The following is a 26,973-nucleotide window of genomic DNA, read 5'->3' as shown; positions in this document are numbered from 1 at the left end:
TCATCAACAAAAAGGTCATCACCGTGACACGTTAACTCTGTTTCTCTTTCTCCAGATGCTGCCAAACATGTTGAATATTTCCAACATTTTCTGTTTCTTTCTGATTTTCAGCATCCGGGGCATTTTGATTTGAATAGAGTCGTTGTTGTTTATTGGAGAAAATTTCTAGTCCTCAGACATTCGGCAATATGTATTCCCCTTTGGATTGATTTATTTTGTTTGAGTAAACTGGTCAGTGACTGGATAAAAGTCTTGTACACTTCTGCAAGATCAGCAAGGCAATGAGGGGCATCCATCTTTAGTAGGCGACAGAATACACACCTTGCCTTCGACATGAAGTGAATACCTTTCCCAGTTAGTGCTAGGAAGTATTAAACAAAATATGGAGAGCATAATCAGAACAGGGCCTTGAAATGTCTTAGGCATTAGTTCATTGCTCTGATCTCTAATTTTTATGAGGCTGGGAGAGGAGATTTGTGGGGGATGTAGTTGTTCCAATGTGCTGACTTCCATTTGTGGTGAAAGTCTTCACCAGCAGGCTAAAGACATTAAAAAAAAATAGATCATATGCTGGAGCTCTCACTTATGTCGCCACAATTGTGGGCTGACAAGTGGCAAGTAACATTCGTGCCGCACAATTGCCAAGCAATGACCATCACCAATAAGAGACACTCTAACCATTACCCCTTGACATTCAATGGTGTTACCATCACCGAATCCTCACTGTCAACATCCTTGAGGTTACCATTGACCAGAAACTCAACTAGATTCGCCACATCAACACATGGCTACAAGAGCAGGCAGAGGCTAGGAATACTGCAGCGAGTAACTCACTTCCTGACACCTCAAAGCCTGTCCACCATCTACAGGCACAAGTCAGGAATGTGATGGAATACTCTCCATTTGCCTGGATGGATGCAGCTCCAACAACACTCAAGAAGCTTCCAGGACATCACCATTCAGGACAAAGCAGCCCACTTGATTGGCATTGTATTCACAAACACCCACTCCCTCCATCACCAATGCTCAATAACAGCAGTGTGTACTATCTATAAGATGTGCTGCAGTAATTCACTAAAAATTCTTAGACAGCATCTTCCAAACCCACGACCACTTCCATCTAGAAGGACAAGGGCAGCAGATACATGGGAACACCACCACCTGCAAGTTCCTCTCCATCCCGTCACCTTCCTGACTTGGAAAAACATCGTCATTCCTTCGCAGTCGTTGGGTCAAACTCCTAGAATTCCGAGAATGGCATTATGGGTCAACCCACAGCACGTGGACTGCAGCGATTCAAGAAGGCAGCTCACCACCACCTTCTCAAGGGCAACTAGTGATGGGCAATAAATACTGGCCAGCCAGCGACGCCCATGTCCCACGAATGAATTTTTAAAAAGCCTTTCCCCTCCCTGCTGTGCTCACACACACACCCACACTGATTTGGACACAAATGTCACATATTTATTGATTTACAGACTGGGTCTTTCGGATGCCACACAAAAGAAATCTAACTATACAAATAACTTTCAGAAAATGGGCAAATTTGCCAAATAATTTAAAAGATTTGTGCTTGGGCGTTGCCGCTCCAGTCAAACTCTCACCTGGGGTTTCAACACAAAGCGAAACAAATAAGCTGGTTGAAAAGATAAAAAGGCTCAGTTTGGGAAGTCAAATAAAATCAATGCTATGTGCTGAGGAAAATTCGGGAAAAGAAATAAGAGGAGATATCACCCAGGGGCTTTTATGCAGCATGGGAGCAAGAAGCGTCAGGTCGGATGGAACTTTCAGTGATGTCCAAGGAAACCAAAAATATAATTTCCTCAAACTGAGTAAGATCGAACAAGTTTCTAGTCTGGATATAAAAAGCGAAATACTGCAGCTGCTGGAAATCTGAAATGCAAACATAAAATGTTGGAAGCCCTCAGCAGATCTGGCAACAATAAATGTTTCAGGTTTGTTCTCATCTGGTCATCAGCTTCTGATGAAAAGTCACAAACGTGAAACATTTTGTTTCTCCCTTCACAGATGCTGCTCTCTACAAGGGATCCCTGAGTGACAATGAGCAGGATTATCCACCACCACTGGTGGTGGAGGTCCTCGCCATCGGCTGCCAGCAGGAACTTCTGGTTCCACCAATGTTTATGGTGTGTTGCATGGTCCTCCGTGCTGCTACTGGGAACCCGCCACAGGGAGTCACCTTCAGCGGGACTGGTAGATCCTCCGGGCAGGAATGGCCGTATAATCTCACCCAATGAGGAAGTTGTTATAAGACCACAAGACATAGGAGCAGAAAGGAGGCCATATGGCCCATCAAATCTGCTTCGCCATTCAATTAATTTATGCAACTGCAATTGTAACAACTAGATATTGCTGACGTTGGTGAATTTTTAGATCGTTCACTAAGTCAGTACAAATGTCAACATTGTTTGACTATAAGTTAACCCAGTGACAGATATTATAAGTTATTATAGTCCTTCCTTTTCTAGGGAAAGAGAAACATAAATGTTTAGACATGATCAGTGACATGAGTATTGGTGTGTTACCAATTATGTCTTTGTGTATTCTCTGTGCGCCAGATTTCTGGAGTGACTCACAGGGTAAGGTGACAAAATATTTGTACAGTGAAGTCAATGCACTCGCATGATGTCTTTACAGATGAAGAGTAACAGATTCATACAATACCTGGCTTGCAGTGCAGTTGGAAAGACAAGTCTTGCCATCAGCAGCAAGGTAGAAGTTTGTGGGACAGGCGCATTTGTATCTTCCTCCAGGAGAAAGCAAACAAAGGTTGCTGCAACCTCCATTATATAATTTGCATGGGTGACCAGGCACTGAGACAGAAGATAAAAGACAATTTATGAGCTCATCTGACGCACAGTAAAATTACGTTACGTACAAACACGGACAATTGGAAAATGTTGAAGAGATCCAAAACTCATAAGATTGGAAAATGTAACCCTAGTTAAGGCTTATGGACAATAATGAAGCCATGTTATAAAACTCAGGTAGAGTGCAATCCCCCTGCCCCCGCCCACTGCAGATTTCCCATGGGTAGAGTGTGTGTAAAATGTGCACTCTGGCCTATAATTGAGGCTTGGGTTAACTTTCATTCCTGTGGGTTCTTCATCCGCAAGCAACAGTTCAGATAGCAAACTGAAATGAGGAGGAAGCAAAAAATACTATTTGATAGCCGGGCAGCAATCTAAACTTGGTGCTAACACGCACCAAAAGAATACTCATTGGCATGCAGATAGGTCATGTGATGGAGGAGTGGAAGGCTCAATATCTATTTAAAGTCAACCTGCAGCTCTTAAAGGGGAAGTGCATGGTGGCTCGGTAAGTGCTGGGAGTCCCTGAGCACTGAGTTTGACCAGAAAGAGAAGAATGGCTAAACGTGGGAGAACGCTGACCCCAAGCTACACTGGATATCTTTGTGGATATGACAGAAAAAAGGAGAGATGGCTCTGTATATTTGGGGGCCAGGAGACCTTGCAGACACTGTTGTACATTGGGAGCTAATAGCCTTGGAGACCAATGTCAGGAGACCACATCCCTACGAATCTCGGTGCATTGTCACAAGAACTTTAATGACCACACACGAGTGATCAAGATTAGTGAATGCAGCTTCAAATGTCAAATATTGTCCAAAGATATCCGGGTTAGGCTGATTGGCCATGCCAAATTGATCCTAGTGTCAGGGGATTAGCAGGGTAAATATGTGGGGTATCAGGGATAGGGCCTGGATGGGATTGTGGTCGGTGCAGACTCGATGGGCTGAATGGCCTCCTTTTGCATTGTAGGGATTCTATGATTCCAACTGTGCCATTGTTTAATGTAACGTACATTCATCATTAACAGGCCAACAATTTCTTAGTGCTTATCAATCTCTCATCAATCAGGATAGATATTTGACATTCATCGCTTCACCTCATCCTTCCAAATTCACCACCGTTGCAGGCCTCACATCCACATCGGCAGCATGCCATACTAGCTAGCTATTCAACCATAGCAACCACATTATCATCCAGATATTACACATCATTACTGACACACTTCCCTCTCCCTTGCAGCAGAAAGTGGTGCACAGCTGAAGGTTAAGGAACTAGTCAGCGATAAAGGTTTGCTTGCATTCTCTAAACACCATGGAGGACATAATGCTGGCCATTATCATAAAGGACCATTTTGTGGCTGTGGCTGTGGCTGTGGCTGTGGCTGACAATGGGACTGAGCCCATTGAAGATGGTGGAATCTTCATACCTAATTCTCTTTCTCACATCCCATTTATCCTTTATCCCACAATCTCTGTTGACATGTAATTACTGGGTGTAAGCATGCAGCTTTTACATGTCCCCCCAGCTCCTCTTTATTTCCTCTCAAGTGCCCAAGGTGTGCAACCTGTCCAGCAGTGGAGTAACAGCAAGAAGTGAATGAAGAAGATGTACCATTGCCTGAATTCACACTCGCAGTCATCAGTTCAGATACTGCCACTGTGGTTGAAATGTTGAAGCCGTTCCAGCTGGCAGAATCATCCAGTCCCGTCAACGGGGCGAAGGGTGCAAACAACAGGAAAATTTGTTGACAGCGATGGGATCTTCCAGTCCTGCCACCATCCAATGGCTACTGCAAAACATGCTGCCAGCTGCGAGAGTGGGGGAGGCGCAGGTGGAAAATCCCACCCTATGTGCAACTTAAACATAGGATCTACCAGTGTTAAGACACTGGAGCAAGGAAAGTGTGGGTGTCAGCTCACCAGAGGGCATTGTTAGACACAGGTTAGGCTGTAGAGGACTCAGAAGAGGATATTAATGGAAGAGGCTGTAGAAGAAAGCTGACGGGTGTACATAACAAATCGCTTGCTGCCCTGGGAAGCCAGCCAGAAAGCCTGCATCCAATGTCAAGGAGGATGGAGGAGTCTGGCATCAGCTTAGTGCAGAGTTTTGCATAGGGCTTGGAACTAGTGTTGAACTTCACCAATATACCGTGGACCCGTGCAGCATCTGACGAACAATATCCTAGTCTCTGTTGCGATACAAGCACTTCAAAAAAGTCTGAGTACTGCAGTGGAAGTTCAGACTGAAGTCATGCAAGCTCAGTCTGTTGATATCATGGCTGTGGATATCAATGTACAGAGAGGCTTGTCACAGCAGTCCAGCAATCTGTCCTCACTAGAATTGCTAAGACACCACCATTTGGCAACACTTAACACTAGGACAGACAGGGACATGCAGAAGATGGGAACCAAAGGAGTGCTTCAGGGTTGAATTGTTTAAATTTGTGAACAATACAATATGTTGTACTTTTATTTGGGGATTTTATTTGTGCACTTTGATCAAGAGGACAATGTGATGGTGAGTGACTGAGGGAACGCAAGGTGTGTGGGGCAGAAGAATCTCTCATGATAGAAAGGTTGTAAGCAGGCAGCATACCCACCACAAAGAGAAGACCTGCTCAGTTGAGTACTGCAAGACTCTTTCAGAGGGGTCCAGGCAGCAGTGTTTTTTCAGCAGGCCAATGGTCTCTTTTATCACCTTATTTTGTGGCAGTGTCACTTGTGCATGTTGTCATGCTGTCAGTGGATAGCCAATGTCACTCGGTAGCTGACTTCCAGTTTCATAAAATCCTACAGTGCAGAAGGAGACCATTCGGCCCATCAAGTCTGCACCGACCACAATCCCACCCAGGCCCTACCCCCATTACCCCATGCATTTACCCTGCGAGCCCCCTTGACACTGAGGGGCAATTTGGCATGGCCAATCCACCTAACCCGCACATCTTTGGACTGTGGGAGGAAACCGGAGCACCCGGAAGAAACCCACACAGACACAGGGAGAATGTGCAAATGCCACACAGTGACCCAAGCCGGGAATCAAACCCGGGTCCCTGTGTTGTGAAGCAACAGTGCTAACCACTGTTCTGCCCGTTTGCCATGGTGTCTGAAATGCAGCTGGCAAAGTGTACCACAGCAGAAAGAAGACACCTTGACAATTGCCAGAATACCTGGCAGCATAACATGATGGGCGGGTTTTTACAGCCTCGCTTGGGCGAGAATGTAAAATCTCAATAGAGATTTCCATTCTGGGAACCTTGCCCGCCCCGAGGTGGTAGTTTTCAACCGTAGTGTCTGCAAAGCAACTTGTGCAGTTGATGGCTTACTGCACTGTGGGGAAGCCTGCAAACCTTGCAAACACTCATACGCACACTGCCCATATGTCTCTGGCAAGAGGGAATAAAATGAAGATATCTATCTTCAAATAGAGACTTCAGTGTCCTCGGGTTAGACAGACATGATTTGCCTTAAAAACACTGTACTAGCTGTCCCTTAATAACCCATGCTTCTCCAAGTAAGAATCAATTTTGTCCTGACATTTACCTCTCGTAGCTTTCCCACCACTGATATTGGACTAACTGGCCTGTAGTTACAAGCTTTATCCCTCTCTCTCATGTTGAATTGAAGTGTGATACTTCCAATTGTCCATTCCCCTGGCACCTTTCATCTATCCAAGGAGGACAGAAGGATTATGGTCAGAACCTGTGTCATATCTTCCCCCTTAGTTCCCTCAGTAACCTCGGATGCATGCCATCTGGTCTGGTTGACTGGTTAATTTTATATCATGCTAACTTACGTACACTTAAGTTTTTATTTTTTTATTGAATCTAGAATAGCTGGAGCATAAAATCCCGCCCATCATTTTCTCACCAGCCTTGCTTGGGGAATTTATGTCCCCGACCATTATTGCTCTTACTTTAATTTTTTCAGGAATTTCCCTGTGGATTTGCTCTTCCAATTCCTCTCTTTTCTATTTTTTAAATGCTAATGAAATAGAATCAAATCTTTGAACCCTCTAGTATCTCTGTGCTCTACTAACATTCCACTTGCATGTATTCCTTATCAGCTTATAAATTCAGGAGTTTAGGGCTGAGGTTTTTTTTGTATATTTGAAGACACAATAACTCGCTGTGGGGAGCTCGAAGCCGTTGTACTAATAAGAATGGACGACTCATGATTTATGACTTGTGACTCTTTCTAAGCTCGAATTCTCGTCTGCATACTGTAAGTGAATGTCAACCACCTCGTGAAATCCTGACACATCTTAGCAAGAGCAAATGAGTCACTGGATAACGATGGCTGATGTGGAGTGTGGGCGAATGCCAAGTGCCCACTCCTGCAGTTATGCAACGTAAGGTTTAAAGACATTGTTAGAAAATTCGTGTAAATTTAGGTAAAACCAGAGTTTCATTTTAAACCTGTAAAAGTGCTTGCCAAGGCACTTATGCTAACGCCACAAAATTCCTGTTCATTCAGCAAGATAAGAGTCAATGCATGCGATATATTCTCCGTAAGTCAATTAGTTTAGGTTTAGCTGACTCACGGCACCTATGGGGGTGATGTGCCGAGCTGATGCAAGGCGACCGAATATAATGTGAAACATATACTGTTCTGAAATAATTACCATATGGATCTCATTGGTATGCATGATGATAATGTTTCCTTTTTCCAACTTGATTTTTTTTTAGAGAAAAAAACAAGTAAAATGACTTCCTCCCCATAATTATACAAATTATCCAATTAAACAAGTGATTTATGCATTAACTTTTGGAAGTATATAGCATGTTGTGACGAATTACCATCTGGCTGTCTGTAGGGATGATACACATGGATATCCATTATCTGATGCCAGGAGCTGATTAGTGACATCTTGTTCAAGCCTGTGGTTTTGTGAGCTCGGCTAACCGACTTAGTTTTCCAGTCTGTCCAGTAGATGTAGTCTTCAAATAATGTAACCGCTAACACATGCGGGATATCTTGGTTACGAACTGTAATAGGATATGGTCATATTAGTGTACTACCTTGGTAGACTGCCAGTCACAACACTCAATATTGCATGAGCCATCAGATACAACTGGCACATAACTCCCTCTGAATAAGCGCTGTGACAATACAGCAACTCCCTGGGGTTCTCCATTACCATTTAAAAGAACATAGAATCAAGCATTAAGTCTGTTGCTTACAGTTTCATTCGCTCCAACACCTGACAGATAACGAATACGCCTGCTCAAAAGAGAATGCTTTGGGCTTCTTCAATATGAAATAACAATTTCATTTGAAAAGGAAACGCTTTGAACTGAAATTCTATTAAACCAGCTAAAACTCAGAACTTGCACCAAAAAATGGATGAGCATGGGATTCACAGAGTGCATTCTACTTCCCGAAAATTATTTTCCCTTGTTTTCACTCTCTGATAAAGGTGCAAAGTCTAGGTGTAGTTTTATAGGTGCTCGCAGCCCCTTATGTGGGGGGCCAACTCTACCTGCGAGTATCAGAAGGTTATCTAAAAGCGCAGACCATCAGAGCCTAGCTCAATTCTACCTTTGCACAATTCTCATTTCCCACAGAGGGCTTTATGAAACAGTCAGGATAGGGTAGTTTGGATCGAGTTATTTTCCTTCTTTTAAGTTGAGGGACAGAGGCCAACTAAAGTGCCCCAGCTGTGAGTGGGTGACTCAACACAGATCAGGAATGGCAACTGCGGGCCCTTCTACAATGCAAGGTTCAGGCTCACCATAGTGATGTATTCACCCACTAACCTGTCAGGGGGGTCCACATAAAATCTTGAATGAGTAATTCACTCCAATAATGACAACAGGAGGGAATAAAAATAATAATATGCTTGCCTTTCCTTTTGTGACCTGTTTTCAATAGCCTTGTGCTGTCTGCACTCAATAATATTTTCCAGCTGTTAATGAACTTGAATGCAGATTTGTTCTTCCGAGTTCAAATCTTTCTATGCCCGATTTCCAATTGCCAAATTAATCGATGATAGAATTCCAGCACTCAGCCTGTCCTGCCTCTTGGATCATCTGATATCTAGTAGGTATCTAACTGGCTATACCGTGTCTTTCTTTTAATCTTTCCTTCACTTTCAAAAGCTCTTTGGTCAGCACCTTGAAAAATCCCTTAATGAGGACACAGAATTCAGAGGACCATCTTAGTCTTAAATAGAACAAGTTGCAGCAATCAATCATTGACCTCGGATGAATTTTAATTCCAAATAGCAATATGAAAGAAAGAAAGCCTTGAGCTTTTAAATCTGACATTTTAATTCCAGTATCACATACTGACCCAAAACTATAAGTAATTATCATAGTAGGCAGCTGGAGAATACAAAATATATTTTACTCTCATCTTGCTAACTTTTTCTTATAAATTAGAATACGTTCATGCAAAAGGTGTTGAATTCCATATTTTTTCCACAAATTATCTTATATTTCCATGTCTGTTGCCTTCACGATAGAGATAATTTTCCGTCATTTATTGCAAACGTGCCATGATTTTTATTCCATAAATTGTAGGGCCTTACAGTGTGCATCCCTTCATCAGAACTTTAAACCTTTCTTTATATGATTCTTTAAAGTTTAATGTTTATTTATTAGTGTCACATTAACAGTGCAATGAAGTTACTGTGAGAATCCCCTAGTCGCCACACTCCGGCGCCTGTTCAGATACACTGAGGGAGAATTTAGCAAGGCCAATGCATCTAACCAGCATGTCTTTCGGACTGTGGGAGGAAACTGGAGCACTTGGAGGGAACCCACGTAGGTACGGGGAGAACGTGCAGACTCCGTGCAGACAGTGACCCAAGCCAGGAATCGACCTGGGTCCCTGGCGCTGTGAGGCAGAAGTGCCACTATGGTTCTGCATGTTCAACATGTTTTTTACATTTAACTGAAGATTTCATCGTTTGTCTCTTCCCTTTAATCTATTTTGGCCAGATTAGAAATTCCCCCAGACAGCAGGTTCAATTTTAAAACACCAGTGGCATCTTCCATCAGCAGCAGAAGACGGACCTCCGCAGAGCTGTCCTGAAATTGTCCAGTAAATTAATCAGATGATGGGTTAGCTGTAATTCCCAACAAGGTAAATCTCTAATCTTAGCAGGACAGTTTGGGTTCACTGAGCATTTGCCTGAGACAAGTGTCACCTTAAACAACTTTTTTCTGAAAATAATCATTTTATAAACTGGGTTGCACGGTGGCACAGTGGTTAGCACTGCTGCCTCACAGCACCAGGGACCCAGGTTTGATTCCTGACTTGGATCACTTTCTTTGCGGGGTCTGCACATTCTCCCCGTGTCTGAGTGGGTTTCCTCCGGGTGCTCCAGTTTCTTCCCACAGTCTGAAAGACGTGCTGGTTAGGTGCATTGGCCATATTAAATTCTCCCTCAGTGTACCCGGACAGGCGCTGAAGTGTGGCGACTAGGGGATTTCCACATTATCTTCACTGCAGTGTTAATGTAAGCCTACTTGTGACAATAATAAGTAAAAATTTGAAAAAAAATAACTGGAGGCCACTCAATATAGTTCCAATAATGAAGGATTTATTAATGAACTATATTTATATATATATATACATAATATACACACACAAGTTAAGAGTCTGACAGAAATCTCTATCACACGTTTACTCTGTTCACCTCTCTGGCTCCAACTGAAGGTGCTCTTCCCCCCCCAGGCCATTCACTCATGCTCCCGATTTCCACATGGCCTCTCCATAGACTCTGGCCTAATCACATGGCCCGCAAAGGATCGTCCTTTAAAGGGACCACTTTACCACAAAAACTGGTTCAAAATTCAATACACAGTTCAGTTTAAATCCGTTTATCAGTTCAATCAGATTAAAAGTTGGAGGTGTTGTGGATAGTGTGGAGGGATGTCAGAAGTTGCAGCGAGACATTGATAGGATGGAAGACTGGGCGGAGAAGTGGCAGATGGAGTTTAACCCAGATAGTGTGAGGTGGTTCATTTTGGCAGGTCAAATAGGATGGCGGAATATAATATTAATGGTAGGACTCTTGGCAGTGTGGAAGATCAGAAGGATCTTGGGGTCCGAGTTCATAGGAAGCTCAAAGCAGCTGTGCAGGTTGAGGCTGTGGTTAAGAACGCGTATGGTGTACAGGCCTTCATCAATCGAGGAATTGAGTTCAGGAGTCGTGAGATAATGTTGCAGTTATATAGGACCCTGGTCAGACCCCACTTGGAGTACTGTGCTCAGTTCTGGTCGCCTCATTACAGGAAGGATGTGGAAGCCATAGAAAGGGTGCAGAGGAGATTTACAAGGATGTTGCCTGGGTTGGGGGGCGTGCCTTATGAGGATAGGTTGAGTAAGCTCGGCCTTTTCTCCTTGGAGAGACGAAGGATGAGGGGTGACCTGATAGAGGTGTATAAGATGTTGAGAGCTATTGATCGAGTGGACAGTCAGAGGCTTTTTCCTAGGGCTGAAATGGTTGCCACAAGAGGACACAGGTTTAAGGTGCTGGGGAGTAGGTACAGAGGAGATGTCAGGGGTAGGTTTTTCACTCAGAGGGTGGTGGGCACGTGGAATGGGCTGCCAGCAACAGTGGTGGAGGTGGATTCGATAGGGTCTTTTAAGAGACTTTTAGATAAGTACGTGGAACTTAGTAAGATAGAGGGTTATAGGTAAGCCTAGTAATCGCTGAGGTAGGGACATGTTCGGCACAACTTTGTGGGCTGAAGGGCCTGTATTGTGCTGTAGTTTTTCTATGTTCTACGTTCTAAATCCATTTACCATTTCCTGATCTTCACCATAATACTGTTAGAATTAAAATTCAGGTGAAAAATCTTCTATTACTAAATTCCTCCGTGCCTCGGCTATATAGACTCCAGTCACAACACAAAGTCATTGCTTTTTGCTGCGTGCTGCTAAAAGGTCAGACATCAGTATCACACAGCTCTGATTGGGGGTGGGGGGGGGGGGGGGGGGGTGGCCTAACATAACCTGATTTATCTTACAGTAGCCAACCTCACAAGATATATCAGGAAAGTCCAACAAAAGCAATCTTCCTCAAACACTGAAAAACAAGCCACATGTTTTAACTGAACCGAATACCAAATGGGAAAAAGATGAATATTTTAATTCCACCCACTGTATTGCTTATCAAATTTATCAGGTTGTCAGCACTGTGCCCAGAGCTGTTCCTCAAGCTAAAATTGAAATTTATGCTTTCAAATAGTTCCCGCAATAAAATGAATAAAATGACAGGTTCCACTATTTTTCCACATAGTCAATCCTTCAAAATGCCCGTTGAAAACATGTAGTTGCATCAATGACCAGAATCTCCTGGTTCCGGGGCTAGGTTCGGTGATAGGTGCGGAAATGGGAGTGATTCCCGCTGGGAGGTGGAACATCATGATCTTGCATGGTTCCGCTCATTAAATTAGCATCCGTGAGGAGCTCACCGATTCTCATGGTGGGAGCAGGCTGGAAAACGCCATTCCCATCGTTTCCTCACAGGGTTGAACGTTCAGGTGCCATATTTAATTTATTGCCATCACAGCCTGCACTATCCCTTCCACCTCTGCCTGGCCATTGCTCCACCCTTCTCCACTAGCCTGTCCACACCCTTCATTCCTCATCCTCCAGGGAACTCTTACTGCCACCATCCAGTTTCGAGCGCAGGCTGGCATTGACGGACACTCCCCAAAGAGGACAATTCAACTGCAACTCACAGTTAATCATGGAAGTGGTCGACCTTACCAGGTGCACACCCCTGATGTGCAGAAGAAAAAGTGAATGCTCTAATTTTACGCTGTGTGGGAAACTTAATTTGGAAGGGGAACCTAATTTCAGAAAGCTGGCCCTTTGACTTCCCAACCTTATACATCATGTAGATTGACCCATTTTTAATGTGGCTTTAAAGCCTCAGGAACTTAATTCATCCTGCCATCTAGAAACAGATTTTTAGCCTCAGGCCTCAAGTTCCCCCACCCACCAAGCTTCCCACTACTGGTGAGATCAGAAAATTCCACCCAATATCTCATGCAATAGCAATGTAAATTAGCTACTCGAGGGCTTCTTGCATGGTATTTTATTAAAATGCGTGTACCATTTGAAAGCATAAATTTCAATTTCAACTTGAGAAACAACTCTGGGCATAGTGTTGACAATTTGAGTGTCAAGTTTGTCACAGGATGCCAAAGTCAGCCATTATTACTTCAAGGTGTCACCGGACTTGTCTTTCATCCATACCCAGTGATAACCATCTCGGGCCAGCAGGTGGGAGTTGGGCAAGTATGGCAGGACGGCACAAATGGAATGATCCTTGGCAATCAGATAAGTGGTGGAAGGTGTAGATCACCATAGGTTGGAGAGGAAAACCTGTGGCTCTTGTGGGAAGCCAAGGTTTACAGGTTAACTTAAAAAGATATAAAATTAAATGAGCTTATCAGCCTTCCTATGGATTTGCTGATTCTTCATACCCAGTGCTTTGGGTAACATCACCAAATGTGACATCAATATTATTAAGTCTGAATTACATCATCAGATGTTGGCTTTTGAATGTAAATGAGGCCCTCACCTACTTAGGCCAAGGGCCTCATTGGCTGTTCAAACAGTACCTATTAAAATGGTGTCATGCACATGACATGATTGAAGTGCTCACTACTGTGATTTTGGCCGGAATTTTACTGACAGCCCCGCCCGAGGCCAACAGAGAATGCCGTTCTCCGATTCCGGGGCAGGTGTGCCGGTAAAATCAGGGCCTTTCGCTGTGTGTTCTATTCATGCCATTCTATTCTTGAAGGTCTGTCTTGTCACTTTTTGAGGTGAATCATCTTAGAAAGTTATCTCAATTGAAAGGAAATCTGGCTCAACACAGAAATTTAACAGAAACAAAATGAATGTGCTTGATCTCCTGCCCTTGGATGACAAATTGATTTAAAAAAGTAATGTCCGCCTGCCCTTTCTGCATGTATAAACAAAGCAAAATCACACAGGCAATGTAAAATAACAGTCAAACGGTGCTTTAGTGGCCCTGATTTGCCCCACTCCTGTGCTCAAGCCGACTGCGCAGTTGTACTCACGTTCGTGTTGACTGTGCGCCCGACAGAGCGCTATAAAAATCTGGTGGATATTTTATAATATTGCACATGATTCAGACAATAAAGTGATCACTTCATTCAATGACACAATTATCAATATTTTAATTTCACCAGATCGTTTCGATAGAAATTACCGCCATCAAACTAAAAAGGAACTTACCAAATTTATCATAAACAAGCCGCAAAAATGAAATAGTTTTACCGTTTCTTATGCAGTATGCTGAATTGAAATATATACAGGAAATAAAGTAATTCAAAACGGAGAGAAAAAAAAACAGCCTTACCTACCTCTATGTCTATTGGATCCATCCAGGTCAGCGAACTCAATATAACCGTGCTCATCATCAGTCCAGTACAGCCTGTTATTCACATAATCCAGGCAGAGACCATTTGGCTTTGAGATTTTTGTGTCTATTACAATGCTTTGATTAGTTCCATCCATTCCTACACGGCCAATGTGTGGATAATCGCCATGGTCCGTCCAGTACAAATATCTATTCAAAAATATTTATTAAAGAAATGTTAAACCAAATTCAAATCCAAATATAAAAACAGAAAATATTGGAAACACAACATGTCAGCTATTATCATCTACTCTGCTGTATCATCATCTGATTCCAGGAGACACCTCTTTACTCAGGGAGGAGTTAGAATTTGTAACATGCTACCTTATGGAGTTCCAATTCCAATTTTCTTCCCGCACTCAGTGGTGCACCAAGACAGGTTTTCATCTGTTTCCATAGCTAGTAATTCCAGGATCATGTCGTTATTCTGTCGTCAGGGACTTATAACTTGAGGGGCGCCACTCTGCATCAAGTGCGGCTGACCAGGAGCCACTCCCGCTCTTACCACTGGCGTGTTGGAAGGATTTGCAAGTTGACACTCAACCTGTTAGGCTGTGCTATAAACACGCCTTCCTTGGGCAACAAGTCCTGGGGTGGGACTCGAACCCAGAACTTCTGGCTCAGAGGCAGGAAAGCTACCCACTGAAACACAGGACCTACTCACCTCATGGAGTAGCTGAGGAAAATAATACTGATGCATTTAAAGGAAAGCTAGATAAGTCCTTGAGGAAGAAAAGAACAGAATGACATGCTGGTAGGAGAGGGAGAGGAGATTCATGTGAAACTCAAACAATGCCACAAAGCAGCCGGGCCGAATGTCCCATTTCTGTGCTGCAAAATGCTGAGAAATTTAACATCATCCTAACCCCGATGAAGAATTATAGGACTTGAAACTCCTCTCTTCACAGATGCCCAACCTGCTAAGTTGTTTTTTTCTGGCATTTTCTGTTTCCATTTCAAGTTTTCAGCATCTGTAGCATTTGCATCAAGTTTCAATATGTTAACCTTTACCTCTGGCACTGCTTTTACAAATGAATATTATATTTTACAAGATTTGTCACACGTGATGATATTGCAAGTGAAAATGCCAGGAAAGAAATTTGAGCAAGAGTGTTGTATGACTCAACGGGCCAAAGAGTGGAAGGAGAAAGGTGAAGATATGATTAACTGCCATTGTAAAACGACTTCAATGGAATTAACTATAATTCATAAACAAAGTTAAATTTCCAACTCAGTATGCAAATGGTAGGAAAATGATAAACTGTAGGGATGAGGAGGAATTTCTTCAGTCAGAGAATGGTGAATCTATGGAATTCATTGCCACAGAAGGCTGTGGAGGTCAGGTCATTGAGTGTATTTAAGACAGAGATAGATAGGTCCTTGATTGGTAAGGGGATCAAAGGTCACAGAGAAAAGGCGGGAGAATGGGTTTAACATAAGAACATGGAGCAGGAGTAGGCCATCCGGCCCCGCGAGTCTGCTCTGCCATTCAGTAAGATCATGGCTGATCTTTTTGTGGACTCAGCTCCACTTATCCGCCCACTCACCATAACCCTTAATTCTTTTACTGTTCAAAAATTTATCTATGCTTGCCTTAAAAACATTCAATGAGGTAGCCTCAACTGCTTCACTGGGCAGGGAATTCCACAGATTCACAACCCTTTGTGTGAAGAAGTTCCTCCTCAACTCAGTCCTAAATCTGCTTCCCCTTATTTTGAGGCTATGCCCCCTAGTTCTAGTTTCACCCACCAGTGGAAATGATTTCCCTGTGTTTATCTTATCTATTCCCTTCATAATCTTATATGTTTCTATAAGATTTCCCCTCATTCTTCTGAACTCCAATGAGTATAGCACCAGTCTACTCAGTCTGTCCTCATAAGCCAATCCCCTCAACTCCGGAATCAACCTAGTGAATCTGCTCTGCACCCCTCCAGTGCCAGTATATCCTTTCTCAAGTAAGGAAACCAAAACTGTACATAGTGCTCCAGGTGTGGCCTCACCAGCACCTTATATAGCTGCAACATAACCTCGCTATTTTTAAACTCCGTCCCTCTAGCGATAAAGGACAAAATTCCATTTGCCTTCTTAATTACCTGCTGCACCTGCAAACCAACTCCTTGAGATTCCTGCACAAGAACATCCAGGCCCCTCTGCACAGCAGCATGTTACAATTTTTTACCATTTAAATAATAGTCCATTTTGCTGTTATTCCTACCAAAATGGATGACCTCACATTTACCAACATTGTACTCCCTCTGCCAGACCCTCGCCCACTCACTTAGATTATCTATATCCCTTTGCAGACTTTCAGCGTCCTCTGCACACTTTGCTCTGCCACCCATCTTAGTGTCATCTGTGAATTTTGACACACTACACTTGGTCCCCAACTCCAAATCATCGATGTAAATCGTAAACAATTGCAGTCCCAACACTGATCCCTGAGGCACACCAGTAGTCACTGATCGCCAACCAGAAAAACACCCATTTACCCCAACTCTTTTGCTTTCTGTTAGTTAACTAATCCTCTATCCATGCTAATACATTACCCGTAACACCATGCACTTTTATCTTATGTAACAATCTTTGGTGCGGCACCTTGTCAAATACCTTCTGGAAATCCAGATACACCACATCCACAGGTTCCCCATTGTCCACTGCACATGTAATGTTCTCAAAGAATTCCATCAATTTAGTCAAACATGACCTTCCCTTCATGAGAAACTTATCAGCCATGATTGAATGGTGAAGTAGACTCAATGGGCCGAATGGCCTAATTCTACTCCTGTATCTTACGGTCTCTTATGTTCTATACAAGTGATAATTACATATGCAGTTATTGAGTCTCACAGACAACTCAAACATTAAGACATTGAAATATCGACAGGAATCCCCTACCATTGAACCCTGAAAGCAACAGAACTAAATTTACGGAGCTCCTTTGTGAAACAAGTTAAAGAGTTATCATTAATCCATCTCTTTATGTACGTAAACAAATAATTATTTGTTTTGGGTTAGGTATAACTCAGACATTGGGAAAACTTATTTTGACAACTTTAACAGCAGCATAAACTATTATACTGTTATGTTGATACCCAGTGCGAGGATCTATCGCCAGATGTTTAGGAGTCTTCAATCCTGTGTTCACAAGGACTGTCTGATAAAGCCCATTAAGTTTTGAAACTTCAATAGTCAGCTTTGTTTTATCACACCAGTATAGATTCTTGCCAATCCAATCAACCGCCAGTCCATCTGGAATAGTTTGCCCTGTATGGTGTACCACCTAGCAAGAACAGAAAGCAAGAATTAAATGCTGACAGCGCACAAACCTCTGTTTCACACTGTGTATAACAATACAGCGACACAATGAATGACAGTATAGCAAAGATCAACATCTTCAAAATAATCTTATGTTGTAAGATGGGCAAACTCTGCTGTATACAAACAAAACAAATCAAATGGAAGATTTTTCACTGTGCTAGATATTCAAGTTTAATGATTAAATGAGGACAGTGAGAGAAGCAGAAGGTTGTTTTTGGTAGATTGTAAGTGGCTGCCAAATATAACGGCATTCACAATTCAGTCAGCCCAGACGCTGACAGAAACCAAGGAATCTCCAACAGAAGTTTGTGTGTTTGTTGAGGTGAATTAAAGATGTGTCATGATGCCAAATCAACTGATTACAATCTGAAGAAAATGCAAACAATTCAGCAAGACGTATCGTTAACAATAAATCATGAGATCTAAAATCAATACAATTTTGATGCAACACACTGACTTTGCATTCTTGTCACGTTCACTATTTGTTTTGCTAAGCTATAATTCGTTTCTACAGTTGTACTTTCATTTTGGTCTCAAGTTATTGAATTGTCATGCATCTGAATGCGTGGGCCATTCCAGGTTTGCAAGATGGCCGAAGGCAGCCGAAGTCTAAATTAAACTTTTATGAACTTGTAAGAATTGAGTTTCAAATAATTTTATTAAATTCATTATGATTTAGGCTATTTTCAAAATCTAAAGTGATTTGAACCCTTCTGTACATCTCAACTGAACAATGATTTGGAAAAATGTCAGAAAAATACTTTAATGGCCAAATGTTTGTGTAATTGTGGAGACTCAACATGGCTTCCAAAATGGTGGATGGGATCTGCATGCTGAAGTCCTGCCCCATTTCTGACAAACCCGATTTTTTCCAGCAAGGAGTAACAGGCTGGGAGTGACTCACACAATGAGGAAAACAAAAATCAGCAGGGCCATTTGAACTCAGTGCGAAGTTCAAAACAATCCAATTTTTGACTGTTGCAAGAGCCTTAACCTGCAGTGTGGGAATCACAAATTTATGGACTAGATATGAATGCGCTTGAAGGGCAGCTAGTGGTTGTATAATTGCCATGATGCCAAGTTAATTAAATCCCCAATCCTTTAGAAATGAAGAAAAAATCGGCTGTAGGTGTCAGTGAGAGTTAAAAAAAAACTGTTCTATCGGTTTCAGTAGCTGTTTGTTGACATTTCCTGAGAACTCTTCATGAATGCTTGGCTACATTGCAAAAGCCACAATTATCTCTGCATGGAGGGGGTTCTAAATTCACATTTTGATTGATAGCATAAAGAGGCTATGAAAGGATTAGATGTCTTTGATATGGGGAATGAAGAGAAGTTGGTTTTCATAAGAGATCAAACTCATGAGATTTAAAAGATTTGAATGTAATTTCAGGAATGGAAGTTTTTTTTAATCGTGAAATCAGTATTGGAATTTTAGAACTTTATTTTATTTAATCTCCATGTAGCTTCTGATGTCTGCCCAGGGTAGATACTAGATGGTTGGCGTGATTGGGTGAAAATAAGTTGGCAATGGGAGTATAAAGAGCTATGAGTGTTCGGTGAGAGGGTGAGGGCTAGAGAACCTAAAATCATGTAACACAAATATAAAGCCCCAGAGAATCGAGGTGGGCCTCTTAACCAGCCTGCCTCAGCACTTGGCCACCCCCATGGCCACCTATACTCTGCTTCGGGGGCATCAGGCTGATTCCATCCTTTCATCTCCCACATCTAGTTAAAATAAATACTGTTGTCTAACGAGATGCAGTTAATAGAAGGAGGAAGAGAGCTATTTGATTTTAACTTAGATGAGATGGAGTTACTTTGTTATCCAGAGGAGCACATTTCATTTTGTCTTATACAGAGGTTGATGGATGGAGCTACAGGGCTGGAAAATATTGTTGCATGATTAATGTGTTGCTTTGCCATTCCCCTACCACTATTTAAGCCTATGTAAAATAAATGTGTTAAGTTCCATATCAAAAGATCAAAGAGAAACAAAGAGTGTAAATGTTCATTACTAAGAATATTTGCCAGCCTGCAGCTGTTGTAGTCTATGAGGAGGAGTTTTCCCATCTCTCCCACCACGGGAATCATAGTGGAGGGGATACGGACCATGCAAAGCTCCATTGACCTTGGGCAGATTTTCCAGTCTTGGGGCGAGCGTGGCCAGAAAATCTCACCCTACGCATGCAAATGGTCTGAGTGAAAGGAGACAAAACTTTCTCCTTTCCGTCAGCCAAAATATTTTCCTCAACCAAGCCAATGTGTATCGGTGCCAATTCCCAGGCTAGATAAATGGGGAGGGTTTGCAACAAGGAGGACATCCGACTGTAAAAGCAATTGCCAAATTAAAAATGAAACGATGGTTGATATGAAGGGAGATCAAACAAAGCAATCTTCCCCTTTAACGTGGGAAAGAGATGAAAGAGGGAGAGAAATGGATATCTCAATGAGAAGAGATTTGATTGCAGTGAGGCATTTTCAGCAAACAACTCCACTGCACCAACACATCCAGAATGCCTTCATTAGATATCTCTGCCTCATACGTTTGTGTTTCCCTTGCATGTTATTGGGAAGTGAGGCCAGTTATTAGCTGATGACCTCCAGCGCACTTCTACCAGGAGAACACCACTGTCTGTATTCATGACAGTGGCCATTGTCTTGACTTTCTTTGTCTCATAAGCTTGACAGGTAGTCCAAATGGACCCTTTACCACATACAGTGGCGTTCTTCTGCTTACTAATCAGTTCACGAGTGACCATTTCCAGTGGGTGTTCTAGTTTATCCTCTTCTTGAAGAACCAAGAAAATGAACAGTCCAATTCTATAGATTTTGTAAACTGCCAGAAGGGCAAGAAGCAAATGACAGAAAACATGTGGCCTTAAAATTGTTGTAAAATGACTCTCATTTTCGTTTTTAGGAAAGGTTTCCTTTAACAGTCAAACCACTGTGTCATTCCTACAAAGTAGAATCTAACTTGATGCCATATCCATGCACCATATCCACCATACCTGCCTTGAAGATGCAGTGCCATGTATCAGAATAGCTAATTTTGTGATTAAGAGCTTTCCCTATGAGTCCAGGATGACATTCATAGATACTTGGAGTATTGTTTTAGATGCATGTGTAAATCTGGTGCAGCTTTGTAGTAAGGTGCAGCAGGATTTTCTGAAATCACTGCACCTTGCCAGGGCCCATCCAATATTAAGATAGGTAATGGAATACTAGAAACAGTTGGCTGATCTGCCAAATGTCCTTGTTTTAATTGATTTTGTAGGATTTGGTGATTCTTTCATAAGTGGGGGGTAGGTTTTCATTTTACTTGCCACGTGTTGAGCCTTTCCTGGATGGAATGTAGAAAGGAAAATGTGGTGGGGGCGTTCCCTCAGAGAAGCCACTGGATCTTCCATCCCTTAATTTTGGCAAATCAGTCAAGGCTATACAGTTCTTTCTACCAGGGTTTCAATTTTGTATCCTAACAATGCTCAAAAGGCATTAAAGACGAAAAGTTGTTTCATTTTAATTGCAGAAAAGTCTTTAAACTCCTCATGCTGAAGGACTTAATGATGACGATCATGTTTCTGAGAGGGCACAGGGTAGATGCTGAATGTTTCCCCTCATGGAGGCATCTGGAACTAGGGTAGCACAATTTCAAAACAAGGGGTCTCCTTATAAAATGATTTGATTTGATTTATTATTGTCACATGTATTAACATACAGTGAAAAGTATTGTTTCTTGCGTGCTATACAGACAAAGCATACTGTTCATAGAGAAGGAAAGGAGAGAGTGCAGAATGTAGTGTTACAGTCATAGCTAGGCTGCAGAGAAAGATCAACTTAATGCAAGGTAAGTCCATTCAAAAGCCTGATGGCAGTAGGGAAGAAGCTGTTCTTGAGGCGGTTGGTATGTGACCTCAGACTTTTGTATCTTTTTCCCGATGGAAGAAGGTGGAAGAGAGTATGACCGGGGCGCATGGGGTCCTTAGTTATGCTGGCTGTTTTTCTGAGGCAACGGGAAGTGTAGACAGAGTCAATGGATGGGAGGTTGGTTTGCGTGATGGATTGGGCTACATTCATGACCTTTTGTAGTTTCTTGCAGTCTTGGGCAGAGCAGGAGCCATACCAAGCTGTGATACAACCAGAAAGAATGCTTTCTATGGTGCATCTGTAAAAGTTGGTGAGAGTCGTAGCTGACATGCCAAATTTCCTTAGTCTTCTGAGAAAGTAGAGGCGTTGGTGGGCTTTATAACTATAGTGTTGGAATGGGGAGACCAGGACAGGCTGTTGCTGATCTGGACACATAAAAGTTTGAAGCTTTCGATCATTTCTATTTTGTCCCCATTGATGCAGTCAGTGGCATGTTCTCCACTATGCTTCCTGAAGTCGATGATAATCACTTTTGTTCTGTTGACATTGAGGGAGAGATTATTGTTGTCGCACCAGTTCACAAGATTCTCTATCTCATTCCCCTCAAAATAAGGGGAGCTGAGGTGGAATTTCTTCTCTGAGAAATAGTAATCTTTGGAATGTCCGCTCCAGAGAGCAGTGGAGGATGGGTCATTAACATATTCAAGACTGAGTTAGATAAGGTTTCATATCGACAAAGAAGTCAAGGGTTATTGGGGGCGGGGAGATGCAACAGGCAGCAAAATGGAGTTTCAGCTACAATCACATCAGCTACAATCTTGTTGAGTGGTGGAGCAGGCTCGAGAGCCAAATGGCCCACTCCTGCTCCTATTTCTTATGGTCTTATATTCTTATGAAGAATAGTTTTCTTGAAACAGCGTGGCCAACCTGAAATGTACCACATTTATTTGGATTCTTAAAAGTAAAGAAAGGTTTTGTAAATTTATTATCGATTAAAAACAAAAAAAACTGTTCTATCTTGATACAAAAACAGCATGGAAGTTTTAAAAAGTTATATTGAAAATATTGCAAGAAAGAGATCCAATAAATCAGGCTGGATATTTTCAGGTAATAAGCCATTAAGTTTTAATTGCAGGTTGCAGTTAAGGTTGGAGCTGGAGGGCAAAGATCAATCAATCAATTAACATTGTATCCAAAGAAAGAATCACCAAATCCTACAAAATCAATTATAACAAGGACATTTGACAGGTCAAACAACTGTTTCTAGTATTCCATTGCCTGTCTGTTGATATGATCTCATGGCATCTCCCAGATGCCTTCCTAAGATCAACACAGATGAGTTACTTCTTGACTAATAGTGATACTATCCACAACTCCAAAAGTCAAATGATAGACAGTGGGCGGGATGTTATGGCCTCGCTCATCCGGAAACCGTTTCCTACTGGCGTGGGGTGACATCACTGGGAATTGCCATTGACAGCGACAGGACCAGAGAATCCTGCCACTAGCAAACAACGCGCCACCTCCTGCCAGCAGGAAACACGTGGCTGGGAGGGTGGAGAATATCTCCCCAAACCTCAATTGGTGACAGGTGGAAGTGGCTGACCCCGATCATCAACCCACTGTATCATGATGCTTTTCCTGTCAAAGCTATATTGGCTGGACCACAGAGGTGGTAATCCACAATATACATATAATCAACATAAATATCATCCCTTATCTGCAAGACAACTTGGAACTTGTGGAACGTAACATGGTAAAGCAGCCAAGTTTTCATCTGCTTTTAATAATCAGTTAAGAGTTGTTTTCAGGCAGTTCCAACAAACCTATTGAACTATTAGTTCAGCCAGTCTGTGAAACAGACTCAGAAACAAACTGTGAGACATTGAGCAGACTGAGTATGTAACCTGTTCCAGTTAAAGTTCATCTGAGAATCAACCACCTAAAAATTCGACCACGAGAAACTCCACAACCTGCTATGAACCTTTTGCTTTACAAAACCCTCTCTTCAATTACAAAGCATCAAAATCATTCAAGAAGCTATTAGCCTACCACACAGGAGATAGGGTATGATAAACCAGAGACTGAGGTAACTGTAAACTGCAAGAGCGCTTGTACTTACCTGCATCTAATCTGTGTGTGAGTGTGTGAGAGAACAAGTGTGTTTGCTGTTACATTTAATTTAGGGTGTGTGCAAATAAATAAACCTCTTTATTTTAACTCACAAAAGCTTGCTGCTGAATTATTTAATTGAAATACACACTCAAACTGGGTAAGAAAAGGCACACCTTTTTCCAGACAAAGCATACTAATCACAGGAAGTGAGAGGGCTCATAAACTAAATACAAATTATCTGGCCATTATCACATCACTGATGGAGCTTGCTATTTACAGATTGGTTGCTGTGTTTCCAACATTGTGTTGGGAAAACACATCTGCACGGATTGGATTTTTCTTTCAAAATATGGAAGATACAGTATTATTTGGACATTTCATGTTTTTTTAAATTTGATCTTAACTTCACCAAGGAACAATGCCTTTTCAAATAAATCACCTGACCAGCATGACATTTGAGGAGGAAGAGATGTTCGTTCCTTTAGAACTCCAATCATTTTAAAATTTATTTATTGTAGTCACAAGTTGGCTTACATTAACACTGCAATGAAGTTACTGTGAAAATCCCCGAGTCGCCACACTCCGGCACCTGTTCAGGTACACTGAGGGAGAATTTAGCATGGCCAATGCACCTAACCAGCATGTCTTTCAAAGCGTGGGAGGAAACCAGAGCACCCGGAGGAAATTGAAGCGCACAAGTGGAGAATGCGCAGACTCCGCACATACAGTGACCCAAGCTGAGAATTGAACCTGGGTCCCTGGCACTGTGAGACAGCAGTGCTAACCACTGTGCCACCGTGTAGGGAAGAAGCTGAAACAAGCACAAGCAGAGATAAGCTTTTAACTTGGAATATAGTGTTTTGAATGTTTTTTCAGTTCAACTTGGAGTGAATTGAGAAAGCACAATACAGAAGGAGGCCAGTGTCCAAAGATATATAATTTAGGTGGATTAGCCCTGGTAAATGTACATATGGGGTTATGGGGATGGGGCAAGGGGGTGGGCCTGGGTAAGATGCTCTTTTGAAGAGTTGATGCAGACTCAATGGGCTGACTGGTCTCCTTCTGCACTGTACTTTTTCAATTCACTCCCAGTTGAACTAAAAAAAATGCACTGAATTCCAGACTCTACATGGCGACCTGGAGACTCAAACACATAATTATCTCTCAATATCCCCTGTCCATTTAGCAATTTCAAGATTTTCAGGGATGCAATTACTTATAAAGCTTTTTTCTAACCACCTACCTCTGCAGAGACTACTTGCATATCCTTTGTTTGTCTATGTATTTGCTGGGGATTTTTTAAGAAGAGATAGATAGTTACATTCCCAGATTAAAATTGTGTGTTAACCAGTTCTTGTAACTTGTTAAACAGAAGTTTTGTTTTATAATAAATTAATTCTGAGTTTGTTGAAAGAAGCTTGGTTAAACTACCTTTTATTCTGCATTCTCTTTATCTAGTAGGGACGAGTTACATCCTCAAAAGAATAGGCAACAATGTCTCCTCCATGATCATCCTCAACATCGGTGCCTCAAAAGGCTGTGTTCTCAGCCCCCTACTGTACTGCTTATACACCAATGATTGTGGGGCCAAATTCCGAATCAACTTGAATTTCAGGTTTGCTGACAACACCACCACAGTGGGTCAGATCTCAAACAATGACAAGACAGAGTACAGGAATGAGATAGAGAATCTGGTGAACTGGTGCGGCAACAATAATCTCTCCCTCAATGTCAATAAAATGAATGAGATTGTCATTGACTTCAGGAAGCATAGAGGAGAACATGCCCATGTCTACATCAATGGGGACGAAGTAGAAATCGTCAAGAGCTTCAAGCTTTTAGGTGTCCAGATCACCAACAACCTGTCCTGGTCTCCCCATGCCGACACTATAGTTAAGAAAGCCCACCAACACCTCTCCTTTCTCAGAAGACTAAGGAAATTTGACATGTCAGCTACGACTCTCACCAACTTTTACAAATGCACCAAAGAAAATATTCTTTCTGGTTGTATCACAGCTTGGTATGGCTCCTGCTCTGCCCAAGACCGCAAAAAACTACAGAAAGTCATGAATGCAGCCCAGTCCATCACGCACACCAGCCTCCCATCCATTGACTGTTTACACTTCCCGCTGCCTCGGAAAAGCAACCAGCATAATTAAGGACCCCACGCACACTGGACATTCTCTCTTCCACCTTCTTCCATCGGGAAAAAGATACAAAACTCAGAGGTCACGTACCAACCGACACAAGAACAGCTTCTTCCCTTCTGCCATCAGACTTTTGAATGGACCTACCTTGCATTAAGTTGATCTTTCTCTGCACCCTAGCTACACCTGTAACATTACACTCTGCACTCTGCAGGAAACAATACTTTTCTCTGCATGCCAATACATGTGACAATAATAAATCCAATCAAATCAAAATTTAAAAAAAGCTAATAAATTTGTCAAACAGGTTTAACCTTTAGTAAATGAAGGTTAACTGCAGATTGTTCGAAGTACTTTTTTAAGTGTATTGTTAAAAGATTTTCCTAAACTGATGGTATGCTATCTGGCCTGCAGTCGTTTCCTCTCTCCCTCCTTTCTTGAAAAGTGGTTTAACATTTGTCAAATTGATTGGACCTTCCAATTTAATGAGACCAGTCCTGAATCAAACCCTCTGAGGTAAATGCACTGCTCCAATTCTAGCCTCTTGAGTATCTCTAATTTCAATCACTTCACCACTGTGTCTGTGAATTCTAAATGCCATGAGCCTATGCTCTGGAATATCCCCACGAAGCCTCTCCACCTTCATTCTCCATTCCCTCTTTCCCCTTTAAGTCCTGCCTTAAAAACTTACCTCTTTGACCAAGCTTTTGGTCATTAGCACTAATATCCCCTTATGTGACTCAGTGTCAAATTTTGTTTGAAATCACTCCCTTGAAGCATTGCGAGACATCATGTCATTTATCATGATTGCTATGATTGCTGTCATTAAGAAACGTGTGCAAATGACTGGGTGTATTGCTATGTTGCAATCATATTCAATAGCTATGGATTCCACGATGAGAACATGAACCACACTTGCAGGCCATTAGCCAAATTATAGAATCGTAGGATCCCTACTGTTCAGAAGGAGGCCATTTAGCCCATCGAGTCTGAACCGACTATTACCCGCTGTACCACGTAACCCCACTAAACTTTATATCTCGGGACTCTAAGGGGCAATTTAGCATGGCCAATAAACCTAACCTGCACACCTTTTGGATTGCGAGAAGAAACCAGAGCACCTGGAGGAAACCCACGCAGACATGGGGAGAATGTGCAAACTCCACACAGACAGTCACCCAACGCTAGAACTGAATTTGGGTCACTGGCACTATGAGGCAGCAGTGCTAACCACTGTGTCACCGTACCGCCCAAAATCTACCAATCACCAGTCAAAAATGGAA

General features: G+C 42.2%; 1 protein-coding gene across 1 annotated transcript in view; it reads right to left on the bottom strand.

Moving 5' to 3' along the window:
• The window catches only part of LOC144504127 (low-density lipoprotein receptor-related protein 1-like), a 1,391,705-nt gene that overhangs the window by 209,724 nt on the left and 1,155,008 nt on the right, over window positions 1–26,973 (bottom strand). The window contains exons 61-64 of the mRNA XM_078229303.1: window positions 17,336–17,523; window positions 14,188–14,393; window positions 7,630–7,818; window positions 2,686–2,834 (exon numbers count right to left, since the gene is read on the bottom strand). Of these exons, the coding sequence (XP_078085429.1) occupies window positions 2,686–2,834; window positions 7,630–7,818; window positions 14,188–14,393; window positions 17,336–17,523 (732 nt within the window). The remainder of the gene's footprint in view (window positions 1–2,685; window positions 2,835–7,629; window positions 7,819–14,187; window positions 14,394–17,335; window positions 17,524–26,973) is intronic.

Source organism: Mustelus asterias, chromosome 14 (assembly GCF_964213995.1).
Source record: "Mustelus asterias chromosome 14, sMusAst1.hap1.1, whole genome shotgun sequence".
NCBI classification, from domain to species: Eukaryota; Metazoa; Chordata; class Chondrichthyes; order Carcharhiniformes; family Triakidae; genus Mustelus; species Mustelus asterias.
Note: the sequence above shows the minus strand (reverse complement) of the source record. Positions and strands in the feature narration are given on the sequence as shown.